The following is a 20050-nucleotide window of genomic DNA, read 5'->3' on the forward strand; positions in this document are numbered from 1 at the left end:
TTTCCGAATGATTTTTTCAATGCATTGCAATTAATTATAAATAATAAAAGTTATAAAATTGTATTTTAAAAATACAATTAAAATGCTATATATGTTTTGGTTGTATGTACATATATAGAAAGAGAGAAATATTTTGAGATTACTTTTTTTTTTGTGTTAATTATTTGTGTTTTGTCAATATCAATGAGTATTTGTTTTTTTTTTCGACTTAAATTTAAAATTAATGTCTGTATTTTTTTTTATTTTTATTTTTATTGTTTTTGTTTTGTTATTATGTTAATATTCTTGATATAAATGTGTACAATTCTTTGGATAATGTTATTTTTATTTTATGTTTATATAATATGTATAATGTATGTATTTATGTATATGTAAAGAAATACGCTATATAGATTTGTTACATGGTTCAATTTTATTTTTAATTATTTTTTGTTTCTTTTAATATTTGTAAAAATTTTATATTTATTGTTTTTATTTTTTTTGTCTATAGTTATTGTTTTCATTATGTTAAGCATAAGAAAAAATTTTATAAATGATCATTTATTTTGTTTTATTGTTAAATTGTTAAATATATATATATAAATTGTTTATTGTTATTGTAATTTAAAATTTTACTGTTGATTTTGTGAACGAGATTCAAACATAGCTGTAACGTCACGTATTGAAAATTTTGGTGATATCTTGTCTCTCCTGAAAAGAAGCACAAAAAAGTTGTTGTGTTATTGTATGGATTAAAGAAAATCGATTGGATTTGAGCACCATTAAATGTAACTACTGATTGAAATGTCAAGTTAATAACGCCGTGAATTCTTCCATGTTTATCTGATATTAATATCATCCTGATTCTTTAACCTTGCCATTTCTGTTTATCTTTCGTCTGTACTCAATGTTTTTTATGCCTCATTTTTTTTTTAAAGTGACGTACATATAAGACATTTTACAAATATTAATTACAGCGAATGAACAATTTGTAATTTTTAAAACTTAAATATTTTACTTCCTATTCTTCAGGACAAAAAATAACTTAGCTATAAAGGATTTGTTAAATTAATAATTTACAAATACAAAGGTGTTAAGGTGCACTTTTCGGCCTTTTATGAAATAAGAATAAGCTGTTTTTTACTTGCGATATAGGTACTATAGGGCAAGTTTAGGATTCGTAAAAAAAATCGAACTCGAGATAACAATTTTACATGACATTACGATGATGGAGAATGCCAAAAAAGTGGGTCCGGCAATTCTATCTGTCTGTCTGTCTGTCTGTCCGTCTGTCTCTATCTGGAGCTGCAGCCTAAACGAGTGAAGTGATTTTCTTCAAACTTGGTAGTTAGCAGTTTTTGGTGATTCCCTAGAGGGGAAATTAAAATTTTTTTTTTATGACCAAAACTAACGGTACCTGCCATATAACGGAAATAGAAAAGTTAATTTTTTTCAAAAACGGCTCTAACGATTTTGATTAAAATTTTTGTGTGTAATACTACACATAAGGGCCAACTTTTTAAATAAAAAAAATATTTTTTGTACCGTTATTAACGGTACCTGTCATAGAACGGTTTTTTTCGTTTCTGAATATCTCGTACAAAATTAACCCGATTTAAATGAAAATTTTTATACAAAAGTGTGTAAGTAAAGATAATATTAAAATTTTAGAAAATTTTCAAAAAACGCATTTTTGGTTTTTTAAAAAATATTTCAAAATTTTTTTTTGAAAAATCAATTTTTTGAAAACGGATCAATGAAAAATTTTGAAATTTAGTTTTTATGTGTAAATTAATTATTTCTTCAAAATGGCATACCAACTTTTTTTTTGAAAAATGTTAAAAAAATTTTATATATAAAAAATTATTTTTTTAAAAAACGGCTCCTACAATTTTCAAAATTTTTTTTCTAAAAATACCTTTTTATACGAGAAATAAAATGGCATATTTGTTTTTTTTTTTAAGATATTTTAAAACGGAGTTTTATTAATTATAAAAACAGATTTAATTTTTTTATACTACTTATGAAATTTCTTCAAAATATCGAATTTTAAATTTCTTGAATAAAAAGCTTTAACATTATAGTTACTTTAAGCATAAGAGCAAGTACGTGCGACCCCAGTCGTGCAATTTATTCTCTTTTATTTGGTATCAAAAACATAAATTTAGAGCAACTCTTTCCTATAAAAATAAGAGGATCTTATTGCATTTATTAAATAGAAAGCCAGTTTTATAAATAAACAAATAACAATTGAATTTTATTTAAAGAGAAATATTAGTTCAGCTCATAACAAAGTTTTTGATAAGAATAATTAATATTGAAAAATAATTTTCAGATAGAAAATTATTTACTTCATCAATATATAAAACAAAAAACAAGTAGTTGTAAATAACAAGTAACATCATAAGTTCTTAACTTCAATAGATCTATGCTCAGAAATTCGTCGATTCTCATACATTAGCTCAACTTCAATCGCATTTTCTGGCAAACTCTCATTTATGACTTTGTACTTGGCGGCAAAGTATTATAAGCTGACATGAAGAACAAATTTTTGTTCAATGAAAAATAATTTTTTTTGTTTTTTTGACTTTTTTGACAAAAACTAAAAATGAAGTTTTGTTGCATTTGCCTTGAATATAACGTGTGCAAATTTTATCGTTAAAATCGTTAGAGCTATTACTTACACATCTACTTTGTACCACGCTTACTTGATTCCCGAAAGAAAGTCTTTTGAATTTTGTCTGCCCAAGCTTAGCCTTAACATCATTCCAAAAATTTCAAATAGAACGAACATTTGTTCGTCCGAAAACAAATCTTTTTCTTTTTTTTTTCAGGCATCGCATACTCTATAATTTCTTCACACTGAAGGTTGGATCATATCTGTTTTCAGTAGAATGGTAACAGTTAAGACTAATTTTAAGACTCGAGCTCAAAATAGGAAACTAAATCGATGAATTGAGAGATGCTTTTGCAAGCTTCCCATTTTCTGCGACAAAAATTTCAAGATGTCGACTAAAGATGAATTGGAAAGCTAATGTTGCATTCAGAATATAAACGTTTCTTTAAATTAATTTATCTTCAATTATTCAATATATTAAATAAGAATTAAGATCCATTAGCTCTTTTTTTATACTTTTTATACTCACGTTGAACTAATACTATTTTTTCCCAGCATCGCTGCCGAATTGGTCGTGGCACTTCCACTTCGCACATTTCCGTCGACGGGAATAGCTGCAACAGTAGTTATACTAGTTGCATCACGCTCTCTCGTATAATCCAGACTCTTCCTTTCGAATTTCTGTACTGTAGCTCTTGCTGAAAACTCTGTCGAATCTGCTCCATTTTTATCCACCAAATTCGCCAAGTTCTCTGACTCACAATTATTTTGGTTCTTTTCGTCGCTAATACTCCTCACACGTCCAGCACCTACTGTATGAAAATTCGCTTCCTTTAAATTGTCATCCATATCTTTTTGAAAGAAAGTTGTTCGAACATCTCCGCGAGACTTTGATTTCACCCTCAATGATTCTGAAGTGAATTTATCTTCATCCTTTTGGAATTCTCTTAATTCGGTTTTTGATTTAGATTTGAAGGAATCTGCTCGATATTTCTCTTTGAGTTGATGTCGACGTTCTTCTTTGATTCGGTCAATTCTCTCACGATCCAATTTCACTCCACTAAGCACTTTCAGAGGTGTTGTAGTTGTCAAAGAGCCTGGATTATTGGGATCTTCTGCTGCAACATTGTTCTGAATTAACGAAATTCGATTTTCAGTGGTCGGAGTGATTTTCACTTCGGTCTCACTAGTCGACGATGGTGATTCTACTTCATCACTAAGATCCAACTTCAGTGAGCTCTTTTGGCAGACTTCTTCATTAATGGGAAGACCTGGCAGTCTTTTGGGAGGATTCAGGCATTTGGGACGAGTGAAATCGAATGATTTCCGTCGAGTGGCTTCTTCGATTTTATCCATTTGATGTACACTTCTAGCAATATCTTCCAGGCGCTTCGGTCCGAACTCTCTTACAAAAGCATTTTCATCCAAACTTCGTGTAATTTGATTTGTTTTGTTCAACTGTTGCTTCGAGGAAGAGTTTTGTGATGGTTTTGCTGGTGGTTGAGGAGGAGAGCTCTTCGCTGCAGGAAAATCGGATTTTTTAGCTGACTTCACATTGAAATCAAAAGCTTGCTGTTGCTCTACTGGGGAAACTTCAAATTTAGTTGCCAACTGTTTTACACTAAAATTCGATGGTGAACGACGTGGATCAGAAGAATTTGAACTCCGATCAAGATTAAGTTTTTCCAAACCATTTCCAGACTTCATTGATCCGCCTTCCATATTTTCATAAACCGTAGCAGGTTTTCTTAGCTCAACATTTTCATAGAGCGATAGGCTTGGATCACACTCAAGACTGTCAATATTGTCCGACATTTGAATGTCTTCTGAAAGATTTGGGTATTCATGATTCTCCTCTTCTTCGTCGCTTAGAACTATCAAATTGCTATTGACTTCATGGATTGGCGATGGAGTTTGATCTTCATCTGTGCCTTCTTCTCGCAGAGGTTCCTTCTCTATGTCGTACAAAGGATTGCCGTTACTTAGAAGTTGGTTCACTTCGGTCACGGAGTTTCGAAAGAACTTAACCTGCTCGTAGACGATATTTTCATCAAAACTCGTCTCCAACAGTGGTTTTCTGGGAGTTTCTGGTTCTGGGAGCAAAGGGCCCTCTCGAGGGCTTTTTAAATTGTATGTGATGTTGATAGTTGCTTTGATAGGACTAATTGGAACTAGTTTCTTTGTTGAGTTAGTTGGACTCTGTCCCATCAAAGGAGCTGTACTATTGCTTGGTGTGATGGCTGATTTGTCATAGTTTAGGAAGGATCGGTCCATATTGTCGTACTCATCGAAGTTGGGTGAACTTTCCAGCGAAACAAGGTTCGATTGACGATTCAAATGCTGATAACCAAACTCACTCGGAGTAACGGACTGACTAGTGTTGTCTTCTGTGTGTGTATTGGGCGATGGCATGAGATGTAATGATTGTGGTTGCCTGGCACTGTCTGTGAGATCTACAGACATTTTCGAGCACATATTAGCTGGATCTAGATCAAGAGAGAGTTCTCTCTTGAGAGCGTTCATATCACGTTTTTCAGTTTGTGATGTAAGCTGAAAGAAATTAAGAAAAAATTAGAATTTAATTTATTAAAAGATTGAATTGAGTAAACTTACATTGCTGCAAATGCTATCGACGGACGCACGACAACAACCAGCAAATCCTTTGGTCTCATCATAATGCGACGATGACTGTGAAGCTGCCATCATGGCTATTGGATCCAATTCATAAATTGGAGTAGTAACAGCGCTGCTATTTTCCGAACTAGTCTCACCGACCAGCAGCGAGTAACGAGGACTCTGTATAGGTGACGATGGAGTCACACTTAGCTTTGATCGTTCCATGTCATTACTGGACCCAATGGAAAGTTTATCTTTATTCATATCAGCGGAATTGCTTCTTAATAGAAAATTTATTGAATTATTTGAATCTTGCAGAGGATCACAATAACTGTAGCGATTTTTTGGCTTCAGCAAGTCTGGTATTAATTTGTTGTTTTTTGGAGTATGCTGTTGGTATTGTTGCTGTGAAAATGTTACTCTAAAATGAAAAGGAAGTTTGATATTTTGAACTTTTTAATGAGATGGATAGCAAAGAAGAGAGTTATAAGAACCACACAATACTTGAACACGAAAACTCTGCTAAAAACCAAAGACTAGAGATCGGCACAAGCTGAAGAACTAAAGAAAAAACATAAAACAAAACCAAATTGAACAACACACTCAATTAATTGCACATATTTTTTAGGAAGTTGTATTCCGATGAGACAATAGTTTTTTTTTTTAGTTTTATGAATTAAATGATTTTGCGTTTCGAAATGGTTTTTAAAAATGTATCTGGTACTAGATCCTCTACTAGCTTTACTACTTTCATGTATTTTTCATGTATTAAAAGAAAATATTCGATTTCGACCAAGCTGACAAAATTTCATTTGATTCTTATGATATTCTTAAGAAATTATTATCTGCCATATACGAGTAAAACCAAAATTTCAAAAAAGTCACCTGCACTTAAGTTTTTCTATATTAGTAATATGGCAGGTACCGTTAATTTTTATCCTAAAACAATTGAAGTTTTCCCTGTAGAGAAAAATCTAAATCTTTTAACAACCAAATACATATTTATTCTTTATTTCATGCTGGTAACATAAAATAAAATGCACGACTGGGTTGCTTAAATTTTTAAGACTTTTTATATAGAAATTTGGAAAAAAAAAAATAAAATTCGTTTAAAAAAAAAATAAAATAAAATCTGAAATTAAATTGCCCTCCAAAACAAGTATGCAGTTTTGATTGATATATTAACATGCATTTTTAGAAAAAAGATTTCAAAATCGTTAGAGCCGTTTTTTAAAAAACTAATTTTTTGGAAAAAAAGTTTAAAAATAAAATTGGTATGCCATTTTGTAGAAATCACTAATCAACATCTAAAAACAAAATTTCAAAAAAATTCAAAGTCCCGTTTTCGAAAATTTGATTTTTCAAAAAAAAAATTTTCAAATTTTTTTTTTAAATCGAAAAATTATTTTTTTGGAAATTTTATTGTTGGTTTGTATTTAAATCATATAAATGCTTGAAATCGAATCGAATAAGCGGTTTCGGAGATAATCGAATTTGAAAAAAAAAAACGGTTCTATGGCAGGCACCGTCAATAATGATTTTCAAAAATCATTGAAAGATAGACCTTAGCTTAAAACTAACATTTGAATTTTTTAAACAAAATCGTTAGAGCCGTTTTCGAGATATTTCAATTTTACTAAAATCGGTATATGACAAGTACCGTTATTTTTGGTACAAACAAAATTAATTATAAACACCCCTCTGGAGAGTCGCCAAATAACGCTACATACCAAGTTTGACATAAATCGGTCCCACTTGACCCACTTGCAATTATAGTATCGAACACAATGTAGAGTAGTGTTATTCGTTGTTGGGGGTCGAAATACTCCAAATCAATATATGCCTTTATAATATGTATACATTGTATATGGATGACAAAATTATGGTTTGCAGGTACGAGCAAGGGACTTTGGGGGATCATAGCATACAAGTTACCTACTTTCAATTATGATAAGACTAAAAAGTATGAAATAAAACATATAGTTTAAAAAACTAAAAATAGGTACGCTTTTATCACGCACTAAAAACTATAAAATAATTTAACTGACTAATAGTTTTTTAAACTATGTACCTATGTTTTATTTTTTTATTTTTAATCTGTAATTTAAGTTTAGTACTTTTTAACTGTTTGTTGTTAAATATTTTTCAAAAGGCATACACTGACTTGCTTGCAACTCACATTTATACAGGGTGATTCAGGAGTAATGTGCTAAAAAGCTAGAGCGTGTAGGTTAGGTCGAGACAAGAAAAAAATCGTATGTATTCAATTTTCACTAAGAAATTGCGATTTTATTGCCTAAAAGCCCTTAAAGCTAGAATCCATGGGCGGCGAGCACCCCAGACATAAAATTAGGTTGAAATTTTTTTCCAAATTTTTTTTTCAAAATTTTGATTTTAAAAATTAATTTTTCAAAAACTGTGCCATAAAATGGCTTTGTTTAAATTTTTTTTAAAGACTAGGATTTTAGCTTTACAAAAAGGTATAGCACGTTGTTGTAAGTACAGTAGTCCCTCGATAATGTGAATTACCGATAATGCGAATTTCTCTAAAATGTGAATCGCCAAAAATTTTCATTGTCATCTCTATAATGTGAATTTTGAAAATTTTTAGACTCTGTAATGTGAATTTCTTTTTCTTGTTCGTGCGTATAACCGTTGGTTTTTAATATTTTTTTTTCCAAAATAAGTCAACTTTTTTTTAAATTGCCCCTCCCCGCTAAACGAGGGGAATAGACCCCCCTCATACGATTTTTTTCTTGTCTCGACCTAACCTACACACTCTAGCACGATGTTGTGTGCAACAAAATAGTAGTGTTTTAATTATTTTTTTATTTTTATTTTATAAATTAATACATTTTTAATTTATTTTACGAAAATATTTATTATTAAAAACCTTTTTTTAATTGAATTAATTTAATTAAAATTAATTTTTTAATTTACCAAATCGTCAAGTGAGTTCTTATTTGTCCTATAGACCATTTTTGCCGAAAATGAGTTATAGATGCCATCTTATATTTTCGACCACGCTCTTTCGATTGCTGCAATAAGAATCGTCCTATCTCTTTTAGTTTTCGAGATAAAAAAAGATTTTGTCCTATAGACTAAATTTTTCGATCAATTTTATGCTTATTTGTCCTACATACGTTTTTGTAAGCAGTAGGACAAATACTGACTTTATAATTATGCAAAATGTGTGCTTACATAAATGTCCTATGAAGTTATATTTTTCACACAAAATGACTTACGTCCCTATAATATCTCCTCCTAGGAAGAATTGCCAAAATTATCGCTGCTTAATGCTAAGGTAACCATCTCTAATGAAATAAATTGCACGACTGGGGTCGCACGTACTTGCTCTTATGCTTAAAGTAACTATAATGTTAAAGCTTTTTATTCAAGAAATTTAAAATTGATATTTTGAAGAAATTTCATAAGTACCTTCCTAGTATAAAAAAAATTAAATCTGTTTTTATAATTAATTAAACTCCGTTTTAAACTATCTTAAAAAAAATAACAAATATGCCATTTTATTTCTTGTATAAAAAGGTGTTTTTAGAAAAAAATTTTCGAAAATTGTAGGAGCCGGTTTTTAAAAAAATAATTTTTTATGTATAAAAATTTTTCAACATTTTTCAAAAAAAAGTTGGTATGCCATTTTGAAGAAATAATTAATTTACACATAAAAACTAAATTTCAAAATTGTTCGTTGATTCGTTTTCAAAAAATTGATTTTTCAAAAAAAAATTTTGAAATATTTTTTAAAAAACCAAAAATGCGTTTTTTGAAAATTTTCTAAAATTTTAATATTATCTTTACTTACATACTTTTGTATAAAAATTTTCATTTAAATCAGGTTAATGTTGTACGAGATATTCAGAAACGAAAAAAAACCGTTTTATGACAGGTACCGTTAATAACGGTACAAAAAATATTTTTTTTATTTAAAAAGTTGGCTATTATGTGTAGTACTACACACAAAAATTTTAATCAAAATCGTTAGAGCCGTTTTTGAAAAAAAAAAATATACTTTTCTATTTAAATTGTTATCTCGAGTTCGATTTTTTTTACGAATCCTAAACTTGCCCTATAGTACCTATATCGCAAGTAAAAAAGAAGGACATCATCCATATAGTCCCGTTTCTGCGTGAACCACGAATCTACACCGCAAATTTTGTTCAGTTTTCAAAAGAAATATACATACATTTTTCTTGAAATTAAAATTATGAATTGAACAAAAGGAAATCAAGTTGTGTTTAAGACATATTGATTGAGTTGTCTCTAAACTTAAACCCTTGTATAATATTTTCGTTTACTTTTTTAACCTCAAATGAAGAATGTATTGAGTTTCGATTTCAATAAAAATATTTGGTTTCTTATTTGTTCTGTTTTTGTGTACCTACTATATCCAATACAAATTCCACTGGAGAAAAAAATTTTAGCTTTTGTTTTTCATGTGTTTGTAACTGTATGGTCAGGTGTCCTATGTCAATTTTACTAATTTTTTTAAAAACTCAATTTAATCTATTGAAAACCCCTAACATGCAGATTGCTTTATGTATGGTTGGGAAAATATCTAATTTTTCAAAAAACATACTGTGATTAGGCTCAAAAAATAAGCAAACCACCACTTTGAAGTTTAAAAACGCTCTAAAAGTTAAGTTTTTGGTTTATAGGACAAATAAGAACTCACGTGACTAAATGATGATTTTATAAAATTATGCAAACAAAATGAAATTCTGCAAAAATAAAAAGTAGAATTGAATCGTTTATTTTCAAAACATGATAAGTCCACTTTTTTTCAAAATTCGTTTTTTTAATTGAATATGTTCTCGGTGGGGGGTAACCACACCTGCCTTCAAAATATAAAGCATCTACTCAGTCTATATTCGATTTTACAGCTAAGCGAAAAAAAATTTTATTGTCAAAACATCATAAAAGTCCCGGACTTATCATCTTTTGAAAATAAACAGCAACTTTTTTATGAGTATTGACTACACATAGAGAAGCTGACTACTGACTCAAAATCTTAAGTTGAAAGCGTTTTTCAAGTAAAAAAAATTACTCGAAACATTATATTCTATTCCCAAATGCAATTTTTAGATAGACTGAGGCCTTAAAAAAATTGTATATTAATTTTAAAACTAATTTCATATTCGTTTATTTTCAAAGTATGATAAGTCCAAAATCGTTTTTATTTTTTATCTTTTAAACAATCGGTCCAAAAAGTAAATACCAAACGATATTCTGTAGCAAGGTAAAAGTTCTACAAAATATATTTTTTATACATTTTGCTACACTTAACAAAAAAAAAAAAAATAGAACGTTTTTTTCTTCTACTGAAAAATTTGAAATCATGGACTTATCATGTTTTGAAAATAAATGATTCAATTGTAAAATTTTGAAAGCAGAATTTTGTAAAAAGACTTTTGACCTCGGCAGAATTGTGACTCACCATCCATAACAAAGCCACACAAAAAAAAAATAAAAGTAATGACCTGGGGTTGCGACTATGTTTTTCATATAGTTTTTGGGTCGCTGAAGCTGAATCCGAAGTCCGTTTTGCCCCATCACGTCAGGTTTTCGAGATAACTTAAAAAAATGTCAAGAAAAAATTTTTTTTTCTGATCTGGATGTGCGAATATGTTAATCATATAGTTTTTGGATCGCTGAATCCAGATTTGAAGTCAATTTTGCCCTATCACGTCAGGTTTCTGAGATATTCTCAAAAAAATGTCAAAACCAAAAAAACAAAAATTTTTATCTGGAGTTGCGACTAAACCGAATCCGAAGTCTATTTTGCCGTATCACGTCAGGTTTTTGAGATATCCTCAAAAAATGTCAGATAAGAACTTTTTTTTTAGTTTAGACATTTTTTGAGGATATTTCAAAAACCTGACGTGATAAGGCAAAATAAACTTCGGATTAGGTTTTAGCGACCCGAAAACTATATGAAAAACCTAGTCGCAACTCCAGATAAGAACTTTTGTTTTTTTGGTTTTGACATTTTTTTGAGGATATCTCAGAAACCTGACGTGATAGGGCAAAATTGACTCCGAATCTGAATATAAGCTTAATGAGAAGACACATTTATGAACGATAGGTATTTCATAATTTGGTTTCTAGATAACGATCTTCTTATTATATAACTATTTTTGTTGGTGAATTTTATGAAAAATTTGAAATAGAGTTTATGATGGAATGAGTTAGAGAGTGCGAATAATTGTCATTAAAGTATTTTTTCATGAGATGATCATTAAGTTCAAAACTTAGGCCATGTGTGAATTGCGCTAAAATTTGGGTTAAAATTTTATCCTGCTCTACAACAGAATACATTTTAAATTAGTTTATTCACCACGGAATTGTCAAAATTAAACCAAGGTGAAAAATTTTAAAATAAAAAGTGGAGAAGAAATGATTTTTTTTTCTTTTTTCTTTCGGCTATTTTGGTTATAATAGATGTGGTAATGAAACAATAAAGTTTTCATTTACTTTTCCCGGCTTTTCGGCAGGGGTTGCTGCCTTCTTCAGAGGAACTTTATTAATGAAGAAGCCAGCAACCTTTGAAAACCCCTGGAAAAACATTTTTATCTTAATCATTAAATAATTTATCATTAAATAATCTTTAAAAAATGTTAACGCAATTCACACAAGCCCTCAAACTGCACCAAACCATTATAGCAATATATTATATGAGCAGTGAGCACTGAACATGAGCAAATATGCAAACACTAAAAAAAAATAGGGAATTGATAGAGAAAGTTGAAGGATGGGAACATTTTTTAAGCGTGGTGAAATAACATACAAAAATCTGCGGTAAAAATAACATTCAGCTTACTTTTTTTGTTTTTGTGGTTGGATAAGGATTTTGGGATTGCAGGAATATGACAGTTTTCTTTTTTAAATAATTGGAAGATTCGCATTTGCTAGACAACTGTCACAGGGAGTATCTGAGCCCTTGACCTCGGATGTAATTGTCTGACCTTTCCAATAACACCATCTTTAACGATGCGAATGCAAGTTGCACATTTTTGTAGAAAGCTATAAAATGGCAAGATTTTTTTTTTTTAATTTTCACAAATAAAGAAAAATAAAGAACAAAAATTAGGTAGATAGATGAATTTTATCTTATGTATGTATTCCCTTGTTCACACCAACAAGCTTGTCTAAGCCAAAGAAGCTTTCCTATTGATCTTTTTCTTCAACAAAAAAAAAGCAAATCTTGTGCATAATCTGAAGCCTTTAGCCCACGAAGCATTAAACAAAAAAGAAACCATTGTCATACCTTTGAGTCTGCAACTCATCATTGCCGGCCGATTGTGATTGTTGTGCTGCAGCTGCTGACTTCTTTTGTTCATCTTGAACATTCATCTTGACATCTTTCGAAACTAGCCGACAAACGTATTTTCCACTATTCCCCGAGCCTGGGTAGCTGAAGCGCTCCTTCAAGGCATTATCATCTTTCCGTTTTGCACCTACCTGGACCGTTGGGTAGCTATACCGGGTGATTATATGTGAGCTTTCACCTCCATTTTTATCTTTGTTTTCGAAGATCGATCCAAACGTGGTATTGTTTGCCTTCGAGCTTCCTTCTGAATCCAGCGAAGTCTTTGAAACCGATTGTTTAGGAGGACTATGGACCTGAACGCTGGTATACATCGTATTCGGATTGCTTATTGTATGCTCGGGAGTGCTGCAATCAATAAACTGAATATCTGAGAGTTGGTCTTCCAGTTTGTAACGCTTGCAGCAGCTCTCATCGTTGTGATCACCACTTCCACTGGAACAAGGAGTTTGAGCAGTTGTATTGGGACCCCATGATTGTGGAGCTGCAGCGCTACTTGGCGAGAGGAGATTAAGTCTTGGTTGCTTTTTGGGGCTGGGATTTACTGAGTTTGTTGTGCTAGAGAATTCCTCGGGCCGAGCGCGTAGAACTCTTCTCGATGGAGGAATGTTTTCTTTTCCAACTTTCGGACTCGCCACCAGACTCTCACTATCAGAGAAGATTCGCATTTCCGGTTCCTCTCTGTCAAAGTTTAGACCGAGCTCTGAAAGTTCACGGGATGGGCAGGTGGTAACACCACGCTGAGGAGATTGCAGAAGGTCAAAGTAGGAATCATGAGAAACTGATCGTGAATGGCCAGTGGTTCGAAGACTATCCACCGAACTGGTCCTTACGCAGATATCCATAGGTTTACCCACTTCGAAGAGATCTATCGATTTGGGTTTGTCTTGCTTGGTGCTCTTCATATGAAGACCGCCCTCCCCACCAGCCTGTTCATCGGCAAAGGTGACCTGAGCAGTGGTATTGGTCTTATGTGCAGGCGTAGTCACTGAAGTATTCAATCCCTTGACGTCATTATTACTGCTAGAGTTGCGAGGATTTCTCGTAAATATCGATTTCCACGAATGAGTTTTTCGCTTTTGCCAACTCCGAGGCACCGGCAAGACTGTGTGGTATTTATCGGGCAATGAAGATGGCCCTCCGCCAACTTCGATGTATGAACCGATATTTGCTGAATTGCTAATCACATTGATTGGCATTGATTTGTTCATTTCACAGCTGTCTAGTCGATAGTGACGCGTTTGTGCCTCCTCGAGACTTATCAGTTTTGGTCCACTAGCACTTAATGACTTGGGCCGTTCGACAAAGCATAGCGATTGATCATGCTCTCGCTGTTCGACGAGTAAACTCTCACAATCGGTAAGTGAGTCCATCCTTTGTTCAGCTGCAGCACTGGCCGGATTCCCAGCGTAGCTCAACCGAAAATCCTCATCGCTTGGATCGAAAATTAAATGGCAATTACGGATCAGGTACTCGGTGACGACGGCTTGAACACCGACGCCACGCAAAGCGGCCACACCTCCCGATTCGAGAGCGGGCGACCGAAGTAAATTTGGTGCCCAGACTATTGCCAGATTCTTGTCAGTCATTCCGGTCCGAGCGGAGTGCTGCGAGATTTTATTCAGATGGGTTGCCAAATATTTTAAAGTTCTACAAAAAAAAAATGTTTTTTTAAAGGAAGAAATCTCAAATTAAAAAAAAAAAAATTAAAACGTACCTATAGTGTGGCGGGGGCAACTTTAAAACAGTCTCCTTCATAAGCTTTAGCCTCTCGTTTGACTCACTCTTTGCTTGAATTGCCTCCACAAAGTTATCATACAACTGATAAGTACACAATGGATTCGGCAACTCCCTAAAGTACATCTTCAGCAGTGAGCTCACAGCATGAATGTCCTGACGAATCTCAGGATTTGAGAAATCTGGAATTTGTTCCTCGTCGAATGATCGACGGAGTTTTTGTATATTCGATGTAATGCCTGACAGTCTATAGATACCGTCCACTATGCCGTTTTCTTCAATGAACTCCGCACAGCACTTGAGGACCATAGGAATCTCCTGACCACTATTCAGGAGGTGTTCACTTAGATCGCAGGAGAACACACGTTCTCGATAAATGCCGCTCTGTTTCAGACGACGTCGAGAAGGTCGAGATAAGATAAACGACCGGAAGAAAGCTATGAGCTTGCCATGCTTACGAAGCACAGGCTTTGTAGGTGAGACATCCAACTGGCCCACTAGTGGCGCTGGAAGCGGGAAATGTCGAGGAACCTTATCGCCTATTGTTGCAACACAGCTCTGGGGGAAGAAACCGACTTCATAGTGGGATTTCTGCAAGTGAGATTTCTTTCCTCGCCACCAAATAGACTCAGCTGGACTTGGCATATCAATCACAGAAATCATGTCACCAACTTCAATAGAGATCTCATCCGAAGCCTGAGCCATATACCTTCAAAAAAAAACATTTTTTTAGAACTGTTAATATTGTGCAGGAAGCTAACTCACCTTCTGACACCATAAGCAGCTCCAACAGCTGGAGTATTGATACACTTCATGGTATCGGTATCTGCCAAAGGCAGTCTTCTTCCCTTATTGTCCAATTGCAGCCATGTAAGGATAGTCCCGCAAGTGAGTGAGTCTGAGGCAATTTTGGAAAATCGCTCCAAGTAAACAGCAACTGCATACTCCACATCCTCCTCGGATTTAAAATCCATTTCGGACAAATCCTTGAGACCGCTTATTTTCCTGTCATACACACAACGATGCAACATCTCATCGAGCAGTTTCATATTGTCAAAGGAACGCTTCACCAGGAACGGATCCGAACGATTCGGAATCACCTTTACAATAAACCAACATATCGACGGGCTAAACGAACGCAGTGAAGAGTTTTGAGATGCTGCCACATCCCCACCCAATGATTGTGATGCAATGCTGCTGTTGAGTAATTCTGACTTGTCATCAACCAGACGTACAGAGAGGGGCCCCAATTGGACACGTTCATAGTGGAAGTGAGCACATTCTTCGAGTTTTGGAAAACGACAGGATGTACTGGTTGAGGGTTTCTGCAAAAAAAAAACCAAAAGAAAAAACAGATGAGAGATTTAAATGAAATTCTTGCTTTGGCATTGTGCCAAGATGAGAGGATTCTTTAAAGGGGTGGTTGGTTCTCTATACGTTCCATGGCCTAGTTCATGATATTAAGTGGGTCAGGGAAAAAAAGAGTGATGAAAGAGGTAGAATATTCCTCTCATAAACAATATGAAAAGGTTTTGTACTTTGTTATTTAAACCATCCCTGATGATGACACGCCAAAGCGATATATACCTACGAGAATGTTACATGGAAGCTATGGGCATACTTGAAGCCATTAGCCTTCTCTCTGGTTATGGCTTTTATAGGGTGGGCGCGTGTGGTGTGGTGAGATAAAAGAGAACATGGGCTTGGCTGCAATTGATTTTTATTTTTTGGATGTTTTTTTTTATCTTGACCAAAAATTCGAAGTGGACACATGGGTTTAATGTTTACTTAGCTGGGAGTCGGTATATTTTGTGGTGAAAGGTATATAACATTTTCCCATATATACAGGCATATAGAGAGAGAAGTTATTCTTGTTTGAGTAAGGTAGTAAGGACGAAGTGTTGCGACCATTATATTGGTCGATTTTGGGTGTATTATGGATTTATTTTAATTGAGGTTCTTATTATTTATGGACGGGAGTTTATTCACCCAGAAAAATTAATTTTGTAGTTAAAATTAAACTTGGGCAGAATATTTTATTGTAATTAGTGTTATTTTTGCAACAGAATTAATTCCTTCAACTGTATTATTGTAAGAAGACCGTAAAAGTGATATTTTTGACTTTGCATCAATGCGTCTCGAAACCAATAATTGTAGTTAAGGAGGTTGAGGACGAATGGGCAACACTTCGAGCATAAGTTATGAGGATGAAAATGTTTTATAGTCGGGACATTTTTTTTTCATTCATATCGCTCTTCCTGATAATAAACTGAGTGATACGAGTGATTCGAAAATAGATCAGCTTAAAAATAAAATAAAATCGGGCGGTATTGAAGCTTAGAGCCACGTCCAAAGAGACCCTGGAACAAATTTTCTTTTCTAACAAAAGAAGAGCTTATTCAATGACATTGGTGATTTTATGCATTTGGTCATTTGGAATACAGGCTTTAAGATCCATTTGGGTATAAATGTATTGGGATTTTTGGTTAACCAACCCTTTCGCTATAGCATTATAGGGTTGAATTTCCATTAAATGACCATAGAAGCGTTGAGCTTCAATAATTTTAATTTTTTCCTAAAAAAAATTGAAAGTATACGCCGAGAAAGTTGAAAAATAAAATTCAATTCAACCAATAGAAAAACAAAACTCAAGCCTTTAATGTGTAAGTTTCCATTATCAAGTCATTTTTATTTCATTATAATTCCCAACACTAAAAATTACTGTTTTGCATGTCTAAACTTTCACCTTGTTTCCTCTGATACATCATTTGGCCGACATGTGTATTTCCCCCTCGGTCGCATAAAGGTATTCAAGTCAACACTGATTGCAACCAAACGGAACTGAGCGTCCATAAAAAATGTCATTCCGTCTGCACATTCAATTAATGAGTTCCTTTTCCAATTAGCTTGTCGTTTATCCATGAACTGCATCATTCGTAGGTATCGCCGATAGCCTCTGGTGCTACTTTGGTCTCCAGCACAGCTTCCACACTCATATGGCCGTCCAAAGCCATCCAGCTTAGAATACACTGACCAAACCGACAATGAGCAATCAACCTGATTACAATCATTATGTATGGTCGCAGGGAGTATGTTAATGTATGTTGTATTTTTTTTTACTTGTTCATTTTCTGTTTAATGAGCAAAATCGCCAACAGAGAATCAAACTGAACTTCTCTATCTATTGGATAAATGTGCAACAAAAAATTTCAATGTGATCAAAATCCACCAAAGTGCACTTTATCACTTGGCAATCTGCCATTCCACGTATTATTATTTTTTTTTTTTTTTCAATTCAATGGTGACACCAGCTAGAAGGTTACCCACAGGGCCCATTTGCGCGTAGTTTCACATTGGCTGACAATTTACCACACGTATCTCTCTTCTCTTCGATTTATTTTTGCTGTGCAGCTTTAATTACTGGATATATGTATATTTTTGTTCAGATAGAAATCGTGAGTTTGCACCCACTTTTTTGTTTTAAAGTCGAGGAGGAGCATCCCCTAACCCAAAGTCCATTTATATCTTATATGGCTTATGGCTATGGGTGACTCTGACAATATGTATACACATTCGGCATGACTTACATACTTAAATATTATGAACTTGAGAATTTTTGTTGTTTTTGTTATTTATTATTACGAACTGCGTGTAACGTAAAAACCTGCGAGATGTATCTAAAAGGTAAATAATTCATTTGAAAAAATTAATGTTTACGAGGACTTATAAAGCTGCAAACTCATTGTCGTATTTGTTATTCAAATCAGGAAATTCTGGGGAATTTCAAAGAGAGTTATCGAGAAGAAAATAAAAAAAAAGCAATCATTTTAATTATGAGTGGGTGACAATAAAGTGAACATTATTTTCTGTCAACGATTTATTCTTTAAAACGGGTGGTAAAGTCTTCGTAAAATGTCAAAGTATATTGTTGGAAATGGGTGGCTTATTCATTTAAGGATTTTCAAAATTTGAAGGTTGAGATTTATATGTACTTGCGATGCACAGTGTGGTATTTGGGTCAAAAACCTAGCAAAAATGTTTTATGGTTCCAATTGTTAACTTGGTATGTTTTACAAACTACCCAACTACGTAAAGCCAAAAGTAGGGTTATGGATGAAAGTATACATATGTTCCATCATATGTGTTCCATCTAAACCACTTATTGTAATTGAACAAATGAGATGTCGTTGGAAGCACGATTGTTGTCCGCTGGTTATATGTTACATATATGACCTCACTATAAATTGAATATAGCGCCCTCTAGAGGCAAAAATCAAGAATTTTTTTTAAATGCGCTGTAATACGTATATTAATTTGAAGCCAAAAATATTTGTCATCTCTATCCATTAATACATTTTGCTATTAATTGTATGTATAATGTATAAATAAAAAAACAACAAAAAGTGATATTTCTTAGTTTTTTTGAATTTTTTACAAGGTTTTTAACTTTTTTTCCAGTCTAAAGCCAGCTTTTCTAGATCTTTTGATCGATGGCCTTCGGTTTTTCCTGGCTGGGAAATTTTTTTCTGATAAAATGATTATTATTATTTTAAGATTTTTTTAAATTAAAATGTTTTCTTACATTTGAGATCAATTTGCCATATTAACACGTTATTAAGGTTTTCATTTATTTTCAAAATGATTTTTTTTTTTCTCAAAGTTATTGAAAAAAGTAATTTATGATAAATATCTCAAAATCTTGCTTGTTTTTTCAAAGAAATGCTTTTTTGAACCAAATTCCAGTTTGAGTTGTCTAATTTGGACTTAAAAAAAGCAACATATGTATTATGGAAAAATATATATTTTTGACTAAACATCAAGAAGAACTTAATTGAAAATTAGTTTTTTGGAGTTTATAGTGAAAATAGTAATGAATGAGTGTAGCTCAAAAACTAGACGTGATAGAACAAATGTGTAAACGGTTTTGAATTCAGCACACTAAAGTCAATTAAAAGCACCTAACAAAGTTCTTGCTCCCGATTTTTTTTATTTTTTGCCGACCAGTGTTATTAAAGCTTAAGATACCTTAAAAAAAATCTGCAAAGTTACAGATTTATTCATTAAACAGTTTTCTGTTTTAAATGAAATAAAAGACCACATTTTTGCAGCTGTAAATGCATTACTTCTCATCAATTTTTTATGAGCGAAATCAATTTTTTTGATATTATTTGAACATTTTACTAATAACACGGTGTTACAAAAATGAGGTTTTAAAATATACGCGGGCGGAGACGCACTGATAACGAAACGGTATTTAAAAAGTCCCTAACACCCCCAAAATCTGGAGTTAGGGGCAAAAAACGTTTTTTTTTACCTTCACCCATTGAAAAAAATCTAGCTTCGTCAAATTTTTACAGTTTCTAATAGGAGATAAATATACCTTTTCAACAATGTATAAAACATGTAGATCGGTTAAACCACCTAACATTTATAAGCTGTCAAAGTTCAAAAATTCCATTTTTTTCGTCATTTATCCAACTTCGACATCAAATTAAAGTATATATTTTCACAACAGCATGCTGTTTTAAAAATATATCCTAAAATAAGTTTTTAAGAAAATTGAAAAATTATTTTATCAGATTTTTCTTTTTTCAAAATATTTTTTGTTTTTATTTGTTTTTATTTTTCAATTTTCTCAAAAACTAGAAGACATAGAAACATATAGTTTTCACTGTTCGATAAGGAATCAATTGGGGCCGTTTTCTGTGTGAGTAATTTTTTTTTATTAAAATTCACAGTCTGGACAAAAATAGTATAAA

At 32.7% G+C, this 20050-nt stretch overlaps 1 protein-coding gene across 3 annotated transcripts in view; it reads right to left on the minus strand.

Moving 5' to 3' along the window:
- Positions 1-524: 524 nt before the first annotated feature.
- LOC129916082 (GTPase-activating protein CdGAPr) overlaps positions 525-20050 on the minus strand; it is a 146139-nt gene continuing 126613 nt past the window's right edge. For all 3 annotated transcript variants that reach the window (XM_055995862.1, XM_055995864.1, XM_055995863.1), the window contains 6 exons: positions 15057-15616; positions 14272-15000; positions 12495-14204; positions 5210-5633; positions 3126-5146; positions 525-690 (listed from right to left, as the gene is read on the minus strand). In XM_055995862.1, the coding sequence (XP_055851837.1) occupies positions 612-690; positions 3126-5146; positions 5210-5633; positions 12495-14204; positions 14272-15000; positions 15057-15616 (5523 nt within the window). In that variant the 3' untranslated portion in view covers positions 525-611. The remainder of the gene's footprint in view (positions 691-3125; positions 5147-5209; positions 5634-12494; positions 14205-14271; positions 15001-15056; positions 15617-20050) is intronic.

Source organism: Episyrphus balteatus, chromosome 3 (assembly GCF_945859705.1).
Source record: "Episyrphus balteatus chromosome 3, idEpiBalt1.1, whole genome shotgun sequence".
Taxonomy (NCBI): Eukaryota; Metazoa; Arthropoda; class Insecta; order Diptera; family Syrphidae; genus Episyrphus; species Episyrphus balteatus.